This window comes from Phalacrocorax aristotelis, chromosome Z, assembly GCF_949628215.1.
Source record: "Phalacrocorax aristotelis chromosome Z, bGulAri2.1, whole genome shotgun sequence".
Classification (NCBI taxonomy): Eukaryota; Metazoa; Chordata; class Aves; order Suliformes; family Phalacrocoracidae; genus Phalacrocorax; species Phalacrocorax aristotelis.
The window spans coordinates 45,372,394-45,384,958 of NC_134311.1; the positions used below are offsets into that span (position 1 = coordinate 45,372,394).

At 40.7% G+C, this 12,565-nt stretch overlaps 1 protein-coding gene across 1 annotated transcript in view; it reads right to left on the reverse strand.

Moving 5' to 3' along the window:
• The window catches only part of ADAMTSL1 (ADAMTS like 1), a 208,821-nt gene that overhangs the window by 55,058 nt on the left and 141,198 nt on the right, over positions 1 to 12,565 (reverse strand). The window contains exons 17-19 of the mRNA XM_075078908.1: positions 6,146 to 6,325; positions 4,065 to 4,218; positions 1,629 to 2,769 (exon numbers count right to left, since the gene is read on the reverse strand). Of these exons, the coding sequence (XP_074935009.1) occupies positions 1,629 to 2,769; positions 4,065 to 4,218; positions 6,146 to 6,325 (1,475 nt within the window). The remainder of the gene's footprint in view (positions 1 to 1,628; positions 2,770 to 4,064; positions 4,219 to 6,145; positions 6,326 to 12,565) is intronic.

The following is a 12,565-nucleotide window of genomic DNA, read 5'->3' on the forward strand; positions in this document are numbered from 1 at the left end:
TAGTGTCCAGTATCAACCACACACGGACTTTATGTAACCTCCATTCCCTTTCAAGCATACCACAGAAATCACAGTCATTTCAAGTACAGAAAAAAAAATCTCTTAATAGCACAATTCCAACAGGATGTAACTAATGGCAAAGAAAACCTATATATGAAACTTTTTTGGGGCCATGAAGATATTTTCACAGGAATATGTCCAAATAGAGGGAAACTAGGCCCAAGTCTTGATTAACACTGCATGTGATTTCCACAAGAGATCCATTCTTGCTCTCAGTGTCCCCTCCCCCTGCAAAAGTTGCCATTTTTTGTGTGAAACCTAATATACTTACTAGCCTTCAGACACAGGAAGAGACAAAACCCAGGAAATCCAGTGCATTAGAGAATACAACTATTTTGGAGTGATTCAGTCGCCGAAGTGAGAAAGGAGCTAATAAACTATTTGTATAACTATGCAGAAGGAGCAATTGTACCTAAATCAAGACTTTACTGGATGATTCAGAGCCACCACAGTGGAAATTAATTTTTGCCTTGACGCCGTCTTTTCTCATTTCCCAAGCTGACCTCATGACTAAATTCAGACACCTTAACTGAGGTCAGTATCTCATGCAGAAAGAGCTGCTAGCAGATCCTTGGACAGCTTTGTTGTACAATGTTTGTTAACACAACTGCCTCTTACACTCTCTGCCTATCCTTATATTTTCTCACAGAACAGAACTAAAACATAAAATCTCAAGCATACACATGAGAAAAATGTATGTTATCAACACAGCTAAGTATATAACTAGCATTGAAAATAATCTGTTTAACTTGGAGTGATAGACAGGTAAAGGCTACCTGAAGGAAAACCAGCATAATTTCTGTGGTACACTGATAAATGCATTTTGTTACTCAAGTTCTCAGGCTACACCTGGGGCCCGCACACTGGCTTTTGAACAGATGAGGATGCACCTACTCACATCAGAAACTAATGCCTAGAGATCAGTGTGTTGAGATGACAGCATAGTTGCAAATACCCATGAAGTATGATTCCAGACTCTATCAGAACATACACAGGGAATGGGATTGTAATACCCCCTGAGGTTTATCCTGGGGCAGTTTTACACAGATACACATGTGAAAGGCAGAAGCCTCACTTCCACTTTTCCTGCTACCACAACCATGTCAGACAGACTCTGCTGGAACATTGTGAGAAATGTCATTCATATCTCCAACATAGGATAACAGTAATAGTAATAATCAATCTTCATATCTCAAAATCAGTCTTCGTAATAGAAACCTCCACCTTCAGATGGGAAAATACACTAAGGCCCCAAGCCCCAGATGTGGAGTATTCTGTTGACTCCACTAGGCGCTTACCTACTTTAGTACTTTACAAACTCTTCATTTTACTTACTGAAACAGAAGTAAAGCACCTGTTTGCTGCACCAAACTGGCTCTGCATGTAGACCTTGTTGAAGGGTTACGGTGCCCTGTTTACCGCTTCACACGTGTTAGCCCTTCTTTCTGCTATGAAATCAGACTACAGCAAAATATGGTTTTGTCCATGGGACCGACAGGCAATAAAACATGGAAACTGAAGAGTCAAAATATAAATTATTTTCTTAAAAGTTAAACAATACGTTTTACCTATCATTGTATTTCACCTCCTCTCCATTCTTAGCCCAACTGATGGTGGGCTTTGGGTTTCCCACTGCTTCACAATGAAGCAGCACACTCAGTGTACCACTGGCTAGGACCACTGTCTGTCCCAGGTGGGTAACAACCTCTGAAGCAGAGAGCTGTTGGGCTGCTGAAGTCTTTCGGAGGATGGCAGGTTTTTGATGAGGTCTGCGCAAGCTATTTGCCAGGTCTACAGAGGTGGGAAGAAATGCTTCAGCAGATGATGTCCTCAGGGAGCTGGTAAATCCAGAAACATGTCTGTGGAGAGGGTACTCCATCGAGGTTGAATCAACTCTTTGCCTTAAAGCTTTGAGGAGAGATTCTTGGTGCTCTAAGTGGCTCTTGAAAATCTCATGAGCTAGCTGCACAACAAGATGCTCGGTGTAGAAATCTTTAAGCTCCTCAGGTTGTTGAGACAAGTTCCTTATGATATCATCCAAGTATTTCTTCTCTGTGACCATAGTAAATGGCAGACTATACTCCTGGCTGCGGTCCGCCTCTGAGGACGCATTTCTTTCTGTGGACTCCTGGGCTTCCCAGGACTCCAAATTGTCCCCTGGCCAGCCCCTGTGCTGTAGCAGCCTTGAGACAATATCATCATACCAGCTGCTGGGGTCAGTAAGGTGCCCTCGCTTTTCAGCCTTGCTGCCATTGAAGAGAATCCCATTGATGTGTTTCTCCTGTGTTCGTAAGGCTTCATTTAAGCTGCCCTTTCTCATGACCTCGTCGTCCCTAATACCAGTTGGCTGCCCAGCAATGATCTTCTTGTTGCTTCCAATTAGTTTAATTACAAAATGCTCCTGGGCTGGCCCTGCTGTGCAGGTGTATGTTCCCATGTCTGAAGGCTTCAAACGATGGATTTTCAGGTACTCGTAGCGTGCAATGGTGATGTGAGCTGAGCTGATGAGCCTTTCGTCATTCTTTTCCCAAGTGATCATTGATTTCTGGAACCTGCTTGTGGGGCATCGGAGAATAATGGATGTTTTGGGCAGCAGGTAGGCATACCCACCCACTATAAAGTGTAGCCTCTTCTGCTTCCTTGTCTGGATGTAAACTTTCTTTACAGCCATAATATGTGGGCTTTGCTTACGAGCTGGCCTGTTGTGCCCTGGAATATCATTAATACTATTAGTATGTAATAGCATTAAAAAAACCAAGCAGTTTACTTGGTGCTGGCAGCATTTGACCCATTATATAGTAATGGGAGAAACTGGCCACCCACTGCTGAACATTAAGTTGGAGCAATCAAAATAAGAGGCATAAATAAAAGCATGTTTTAGGAATACTAATGTAGTTCTACCCAGGGTACATGCAGAAACCAAAGAGCCAGGGACAAAGGCTGTATGGGAGGGAGAAGACTTGAGTGGAAATGTAGTTCTTGTTATTAAAATATTTAAATGAAGACTGTTGCTTAATAAAACATTGAAAAGACAACTGTTTTCCATACAAACCTTCAAAGGCAACATGATCTTGCAGCTCACAGAAGTAAGGAAAGCTAAAAGTGCTGCTACCCTAGGGAGTGACATTGAACACAACAAAAATGTCTGGACTGGCTTAAAAACATGGCAAATACTATTAAAGTGCAGTAGTTCAGTTTGTCCTTCCAGTTTGCAGATCTCTATAACAGAGATCTTTGTTATGAAGCACTACATAAAGCAGCATAGGTATATTATTAGTAAATACCATGTAACATTTTGTCCCAGCTTTGGTTCTGAATGTTAGATCTTTTCTGCCTGACATACCCAACATCTAGCAGTTTCAGAGTTCATAGTCAGCTTTAAGCTGAAGCTAGGCTGACTTTTGAACTTTCACATATCCTGTTGGCTTACTGCAAATGAGGGAAGGGCATAGAGGGAGACTACTGCTCTTCTGAAGGGCAAAACTTAATCCATGATATACCAGCATAAAACACATCTAACTTAGGTTGCATGGTTCATTAGAAATCCCAGGTCACAGAGGGTTCTGAGTGACATAATAAAATGTTTTTAAATGATCTTAAAAAAAATCCCTTACCAACCATTTTCTCTGCAGCTGTTCTAGTAGGCAGTTTATTTGCAGCTGCCCTAAGGCTGCTTTTCTGTGTCTCTAAGTGTCTACACTCCAATTGTGAAATTTAGATCTAGATTTGGTCAGTTCTTTCAGAAACTAGTTGCTCCCTTCCACTACATTGGCTCAGACCCAGCTGCAACAGTAAAATTTATTACTCTTATCCACTGACTTGCCTTATTGTTAAACAAAGCATACTTGTTCACAGCAAAAAAAACTCAGGAGCAGCAACCACTCTGTAAGACAAAGTCACACCAGTGGAAGAGAAGGTTATGGAGCAGGTGATAGCATGAACTTCTTAGTGCGGACATGCAAGACCCTTTTACCCAGACATTCCCAAGCTTATTTTCTACTTACTTGCACAGGTGCCTAGTGCACAGGGCCTGATCAAGGTTGAGAATGGCAAAGGCGGACACAGTGAGGAACTGATTATGACAGAACCCCCGGTTTTCAACATCTTTCTGCAAATGGCATTTCGACTCTGGATGCCCTCTCCACAGCTCACTGAACACTAGGAACAGAATGAGAAACATCAGGAACAAGGTGTATTAAAAGCAAAAAGGTGCTCCTTGTCACCCCCCTTCATCTCCCATATCCACATTGCATGATTATACCATAGTACAGATCAGTTACAGCTTTCAAAATATCGTAGTAGAATAAAGCAAAGCAGCACCTGGCCATTCAGTTACAAACAGTGCAGCCACAGTAGGGAGATGAAATATCAGGTGTTTTCTGTCCTTTAAGGCTTTGAATATTACCATGCTCCCTTTAGCGCTTTATTCTCTCAGATGGTGTCCCTTGTTTTAATGGTACTGTGCTACATTACAAAGCTTGTCTTTGCACTTTGTTTCTGTATGTCTGTGTCCGCTGGCTGGAAAAACTGCTCAGAGCAGCCAAGAGCAGACCACTTTGAATTGCACTTCACAGATACATCCTCTTCTGCTAAAATCTGGCCTAAACTTAATCTTTGAGCTTAAGCTGTTGAGATCTATCATAAATAAATGGATGAGTGTTTCAGATGTCAGCGAATTACCTCAGCCTGGTAGTTGCCACATGTGGCTTACCCAAAAGAATATAAGGCCATTACTAGTAGATTATAGTGCTTGATGCACAGGCGGGCCTTGTTCAATGGAATCCAGCATGCCTATTTTATTTCATATTTATGTATAAAGGATCACAGAAAGTGGGAATACAGGCAGTACAATTACACTGGCACCCAGGTAGCAGTCTATAAAGGTGCCAGAAAGCGGGTTGAGCACTGTAAAGTTCGTAGCACAAAGATACACACAGACTTCTGTTACGTGTAAGTTGTCACATGTGGTAATGGGAATTGGAGATGAAGTGAGGGGGAGAAAACTTGCTAAGGGTAAAAAGGGCAAAAACATGGCAGCCTTCAAGTGAAATGGGGAGGAGAGAGTGAAGTCAGGTTTGATTTTAATAAGTGTCAAAATGCAGAAATATGAGTTATATGGATGTCAACATAAACCATGTAATAAATTCTTATGAAGGAGGACAGATTGGGAATAGAATTACCCTCTTTGCTGCCAGAGTGGCTGTGTGTCTTCTGGCAGCAGACTTCATGAGAACATCCACTTATTTGAGTAAAATGTCAAGATGGATCAACATATGAAGGGTGCAAGTGGGAGAGCTCCATGAGGTGACTGGTGTTTCTTTTACAATGAAGATATTTTCCACCTCCCTCCGTGAAAGAGAACTGGGAGAGTGGTAGCAGAGGTTGCAAGACGGGGAATGACTTTCTTGCTTACTGGCATTAAAATGTCAAATTTTATTTTCAGTTATACTGTCATAAATATAAAGGGAATTTTTCTTAAGAGGCTGTGGAAGTGCAGTAGACTTCAGTAGGCTGAGTTTGTTTTGCCATCTCTAAATTGAAGGAAGGAAGTAGCTACCTAACATCACAAAAGCAGTGTCCCAGAATGAAAGAAGCTTTGTGTCTGTAATGGTATGCCTACAGCAAACTGCAGGAATCCCTCCCTTCTCTTCTCTGCATCACAGGGAAAGATCGGTGTGGCCCCAAGAGGAAAAGACTATTGACATGAGAACAGCCAGGCTTTGGGAAGAAAAAGCATTTAGCTTGGGGAGTAAAGATTACTCTTTTTTGATGCATTGGATGGACAGAAGAATAGGTGTGGACAGAGGCAGGGATTTATTATTTTGAGGATGACTTGTGTTTATGCCAGAAGGGAGTTCTTAATTGTTCTGCTAGATAGCTAAATCACATCTGTGACGGCAATCTCCAAAGAGTAACATTGAGCTAGTAATCACATCCACTACCAGGATGATAAGGACAGATTACAAGACAAAACTGGGCATAACATGCTTTGTACAGTCTGAGGTAGTTTGGTTTCTTTATCCCAACTGACCAAAGGACTCCATCACCAAGAACAGCACAATACTCATGCATACAAGTAACATACCTGTGTCCAGTTGGAGAGAAACCACTCATTGGGACAGTTCTCATTTTTGCAGCCTTGTTGGGTAACTGGCCTTGGTGTAGAGCAGAAGGATTCTGGCAGCTCTAACAAGCTTCCATCTGCCAGGCGCTGCTTACAAAATGTATCTCGCTTCTGGACTCCACCACCACATGTCTGTGAACACTGTGGGAGGTAGGAGTCAGCCACCTTACATCACACTTGCACCATGGCAACTTGCAGCAAAAATTATGTGTGACTTTGGGTAGAAATCAATACTCAGTTTTGGCCAAGTGATTTCAGAACCTCAAAGCAAACTTCTTTTAAAAATGTCAAAAATATTTTGGAAAGTAGCTTATTTTGCTAATACTTAGAAAAACTGTTCCAGTATTTCTGAAATGTTGTGTTTTAAGGCATTTGTACAAAAGACATGGAAACGATGGATCAGAATAGCAGTCTGGAGGTGGAAAATTTGTCCTTTCCTGTAATCACCAACTGCAAAATGAGACACTTGCATATGATGTGAAGGATCTACATAGGTCTTAATCCTAATATCTCTGCCTGAGCTCTGACTGTGCTACTCACAGTGCCAGAGAAAGTGGAAAAGTCTTCTCCAGCAGTAGGTGGTTCAGGGCCTTCACTTCCAGGATTTGATTATACATATCAGATAACAGTAGCTATGAACTAAATACTTGGCTTGAACTAAATATTCAAATTTAGCTTGTTAGAAAAAATGTTTGTATTAGCAAGAAAACAAACAGAAATTTGAGAGTGTGATAAATAAAAAATTCCCCAGTTTATAATTTTCCTCAGTTTGTAATTTTCTCATTTCTCATTTTTGACCTGCATGAGGTCTATTGCTAATGCAGCTCAAAACTTATCTATCCAGGCCAGAATTCCTGTCCCTGAAGACTTCTTGCATTATGGCATTTCTGTGATTTTTAATTAATGTGAAAGCCGCATATCAGCTGCAATCTACTGTTAGTCTCAGTAATTGGTTTATAAGGTTAATATAATAAACCATTAAATATCCATGCAGACCTTTTGTATTTACAGCTGTCGTGACAGAAGTGTGTACTCTTTCCAAAAGGTAAGGAAGGAGGTTTATTTGAGTCAAAGTAAATTGGAATGGTTAATACCCAGAGAACCAACCTCCCCTCTCACTTTAATGTAAATATCCCTCTCTGTATCCATATTCTACCCAAGCAGGGCATGAAATTTTGAACATTCAGATTTAATAGCTTTCCTGAATATTTTTTGTAAACTTGGTTGCTCAGCCCTTTTTTCTGAGGCTGGTAGTAGACTTCCCCAGTTCTTATCAGTCCAGCCAGCTCAACTCCTTTTCTCCCTTCTCCTAGCAAAGAAGAAGTGGGATCTTGAATTACACTGACGTGACGAGGAGTTGCCTACAGCTTGCAACATGGGAATTATGCCTGAGAAGCAGAAAACTGTATGAAAAAGTGTCACCAAGACAGCAGTGGTTTTGTTATGCATTTTTTTGATCTGTATCTTAGTCTTTGAAACAAAGGAATTGGGATAGTTAAAAACGTTAACATTATTGCTATGGGATAGTTAAAATGCTAACGTTATTCCTAAGCTACTACCTATGTATCTTATCCACTTTAACAATAGGTTGAGGAGTGTTTTAATGTAACCAAAGTAACAGGTTTGTGGTGTGTTTTAGAAACCCTGGTGAAGGGTGTCCTACCTTACATACTTTACATTCTGCTTGGGTGCTACGGAGAAAGAAACATATTACATTAGTAGTGTGCGTGCATGTAAGAAGGGGTCAATCAAAGGACTCTTGATATGACCACCAGAGACTACCAGGGACCACAGGAGACGCCCCTCAGCTTTTAAGGACACATACGTAATGACTATGTAAATATGATAATTAGTTCTGGGAAATTTGATGATAGACAATATACGTTTTTGGCTGAGGTAATCTGCAGTATGCAAGTTAGGTGGAGGGATTCCCCGTGCATCCGGCGCCGTGATTAAAGAATGCCTGCCTTTTAACACTACATTGGTGTGATGAGGTTTATTCCCAATTTCAGTGACAAAAGTATTAAAAATTAAACTCAAGCAGTTAAAAAAAGACTGTTTTAGAAAGTCTTGCAGCTGTGAAAGGCCCTTCTGTCTCTGCATAAACTTTAATGTTAGCCTGATTATTAGGATATATATTTTCCTTGAAAGAAAGAAAGAAAGTGCAGAAAGACATATTTATATTGAGTTTGTTTGCTTTCTAATGAGTAAGAATAGCTTTTGTCCTACATAGAATGCTACAAAGCTCAAAGGCTTCCAAAAAAATTAAACGAATAAAGCAATACTTCAGTTTTCAACAAAAGAAAACATTTATCAACCTTTCATGTGAGGACAATTCATTCCTGAGGAGAGAGTAAATCAAGAAAAATATGATTAAAAGTATTATTTCAAGATTGCCTAAGGACTGTCATTGTATACCAGAGCCAAAATGGGCTAGGCACTGTATGAATACAATAAAAGCATGTTCCTTCTGTCAGTCAGTCAAATCCCAGGAAGTCTCTCTGCCCTTCCATCACTACCAGATCAAAGAGTAAGGCAAAACAGATCTTTTCTTGCTTCTTGCCCTTCAGTCACTTATACAGGTTTGTTCCATGAAGAATAACTTGCTACTCAACACCAAACTCTATTGCTAAGTGCCAGAGAGAGCTAAATGCAGTAATGAGATTCTTCCTTGTCCACAGGAATGCTCTTCTAGGACAGTCCTGGATTAGTGCACTGGAGCTGTGCTTGTACTTGTGTTTCACCTCTGAAGCCTTCTCTACCCTGGGATCTTTGCTGATTTTTCTCTAGCAGAAGATTCTGCCCCTCACATTTTTCCAAGAAAGGGGTAATCTATGACAGCAACATCTGCTCATATTTACAGTCAATATGAAACATTAGTTTTTTGAAGAACCTAATCTGGACATATGTCATCTGAATAATATTCTCTCTCTGCTGTTCAGAAAGATGTCACAGCACTGTTACAACAGAGAAAGGTGCTTCTATCACAGGGCGGTTTCACCTCACCCATTCAAGTAGGTAAAGAGTGGCTGTTTGAACTGTCTCATATTCTTGCGCCCTTCTGAGCAAAGCCAAGCCCAATATCCCCTGACACTCCTACTGGGGATCTGGGACTTTGCCAGGGTACCAACTTCCTGAGTGGCATCTCCCCACATTGCTGCCTGATCATGCCTAGTTCAACAATTAGCTTAATCAAACATAAGGCAAGGCTGACACCGAAGAAGACAACCTATACACCTAATTCAGCCAGCCAGTCATTCCTGGTTTTATGCAGCCTTTCCTGATATGCTGGCATAAACAGTTGTTTATCTGCATAGTGAACAAGAGTGGAAAATTAATATAGGCTAAATCTAATTATATTTCTGGCTAGCTTTAACCAGGACCATTGTGTGATTGCACAGCACTTCTGGAGGTATAAAAGTGGGTGCTACAAGGGCAAGAAAGAGATCCCCATAGCAGCTATTTTCTCCTTTGATAGAAGGGCTGGCATATGTCATCCTAAACGGCCGACAGAACTATGGCCTTGGCCTCTCTCACAGAAGTAATTTCTTTGGTATCTGTTCTGCTCATAAAACAATCAGTAAATGATAATTAACATAAAGAACTGATGGTCACCAATGAAAGCAGAGAGGGAAAGGGGGCCGCCATCTCTGCCTCAGCACATGCCTACAAGCGCCTATGCACATGATAATACAGTGCACAGAATTCAGGCAAAACCACCATTTCCATTGTTTGGGAGGCAGGGAAGCTGGTCTCCTCTCAAACTTGTGCAGAAAAGGCAGTTATTAATGTAAAATAAAGGGCTAGGAAACTGTCACTCAGCTTCATAACTGTTACTGGTTTGGGGCAGTGGCTGAATTTTTGAAAGGGTGTCATTGTCCTGGTTACAGGGACAGTTGAGGAAGGGATTGTCCTACCCCTCTGCTCCCCCAGGTGGTTTAATTTTGCACTGCCTTCTGGTCAAGGTGGTGGGACTACAGAAGTACAAGTTTTGCCTTTATTTTAAAAATGAATTCTCTGCTATGACTCTACAGTAAGATAAAACATCTGCAAAGACAGTAAACATTTTTCTCTCAGCAGGTCTTTCATTTGCTTTCTGAAGCCTGACACCAGAAGATTTAGAAAGGACTTTTTATAATATGGAGAAAAAATAGCTAGGAAAATATCTTAAAATATCACCAGTTTTCACTCGCTGACTCTGTTGTCAAGCCATTGTTCTAATTATCTTTGGAGAAAGGATAGCACCAAATGGCTAAAAAAGAACACTGGGACTGAGACCATGGTGCTTATTCAGTAATAAAACAAAGGAGAATGAAGATTTACTATGTCTCCCATTTGGGGTTTGCAGGGTAGATATTTATAGGTCCTTGTAAAAATGAAAACTCATATCCACTTTCCTAGAGAAGCAGACTACTGAAAACAAGATAAACATCCTAATGGATTTAGCTAAGAAACAGAACTATTTAAAAATAAATAGTCTTGAATCTGTAAAGAGATATTTAAAAAAATCACTTGGCATGTTACAATGCTGACAATTATTGTGTGTTTAACTGCCAGGAACCCTGGGGCTTCTAATGGCATAAATTCAGACAACCTTTCCTTTACAAGCATAAAAAGCTTTAGAAAAGAAAACATTGCTCATTGCAGTTTAAACCTTTGCTTGTTTGTTTGTTTGAAACTATTGTGAGAGGGTACTCTGAAAAGCATGACAAACTCCACAGATGAGACCAAAGAAATGGCTACAAACCAGGCTGTGTGGAGAACAGATGTTACCCTCTAGTGTTGGTGAAGCTTTAAAGGACCTTCTTAGTGTGAGGAAGGCATGTCTTCCACAGGGGCCTCCATCTCCCCATATGTGGGGAACCCTTTCAGGGATCTGGGGATAGAGGAGGTGTTGTGAGTGCCTTAATGCAAGAAAGGAAATCCTGCAGGATTTCTTCTGCTTGAGGGTTTCATGGCAGCTCTCTGCATGGCTGGAGCTCACCTCCAGAAGTCGTCAGCCACTCATCCTGCCCAAAGGGTCTTTTCCCTCACACATCTCAGGAGCCAACAGCTGTAATAATCCCTAAGTGCAGCGCACGTGCCTGACAGTGCAGGTTTTCACACAGAGGTCACCCATGGGAAACCTGTGTGAGACTGAACTGCAAGGCCTTGCTTTCCTGCAGGGTGCAAATAACTACTTAAGTTGGAGGTGCAAAGAAGGAAGACAGATCTTGAAAAAATGAGAGAATGGAAATTAATTTTGATGGATTAGGCTTTTCTTTCTTGCACTATACTCATACAGAGGCAGAAGACATTAGGTAGAGAGGTACAGATTTTGTGCTATTTTCTCCTGGTGAAAGGTAAGAACGGGAAATATTCAGTACCCATGTAGTGAGGAGCTACGTGCATAGCTGGCAAACCTACTAAGTCTGTGGAAGTAAGTGCAGAAGAGCTATAACATGACCTTCACTAAGCTGTAGCAGTGAATTACAGCACAGGTTCTCTCTCTTCACCCAGCCCACAGAAGGCAGCAGCTAACACAAAAGGTATGAACTGAGCAGTTTGATTTAATTCCTGATTAATATGCTTGTAAAAGCCTTTATACTTACTCGAGTTCCCTCCTCCCTAATATCTGCTCCTCCTTTCAAAAAGACAGCATATTTGAGAGCCCCTAACAGATAAAAAAATGGCTAAAACTTAACTTTAGACAGGCAGAAATCCTCGTGTTTACACTGCTGAGGAAGATGTTCAAATCTTGGAAAAAATCTGTTTGGAAATTGTTCTAGTGGAAACTATTTCAGTACCATTCTAAGGAGGCCTATAGCAAATGGCCATTGTTAGAAGAAAGTAAGTTTTTCAACATGCTGTAATATATGTCTCTTCTGAGGGTTCAGATAAACTTATAGAAAATTGCTTTCTGTAAGGGCTGTGGCCATTTATAGGATTTTAATGAGCAGAGGCATTCCTTCTAGCATATCCTAACTTTGAAATGCTTGACTGTATTATGTTATTTGCTAGTAGAATATTATTTGCTATTTACAAATATAGCATTTATGTATGACTATAGCCTAGAAATATTCAAAAGTACAACTAAGAAATATGTGTGTGTGAATATCAGTAGACAAATTAAAGCATGAAATACTACGGAATTGTTTCAAACATAGGACTAATGGCATAGACTAGTTATCTAGATTTGACAGAACATGAGGCTGGCTTAAAATTTTTTTACTGGGATGGCTGCGCAAACCCAGAGCTCTCCATCAAAGTAGAGCTTCACAGATTTATGAACTTCATTAGGTGAGTACATTAACATCTCCATAGCTGTTAATTAAAGAGCAGAATTTATAGGTGGATAGTGGGTAGGCATATGTAAGCCTGTGCCAAGTGCTCATAGCTTTC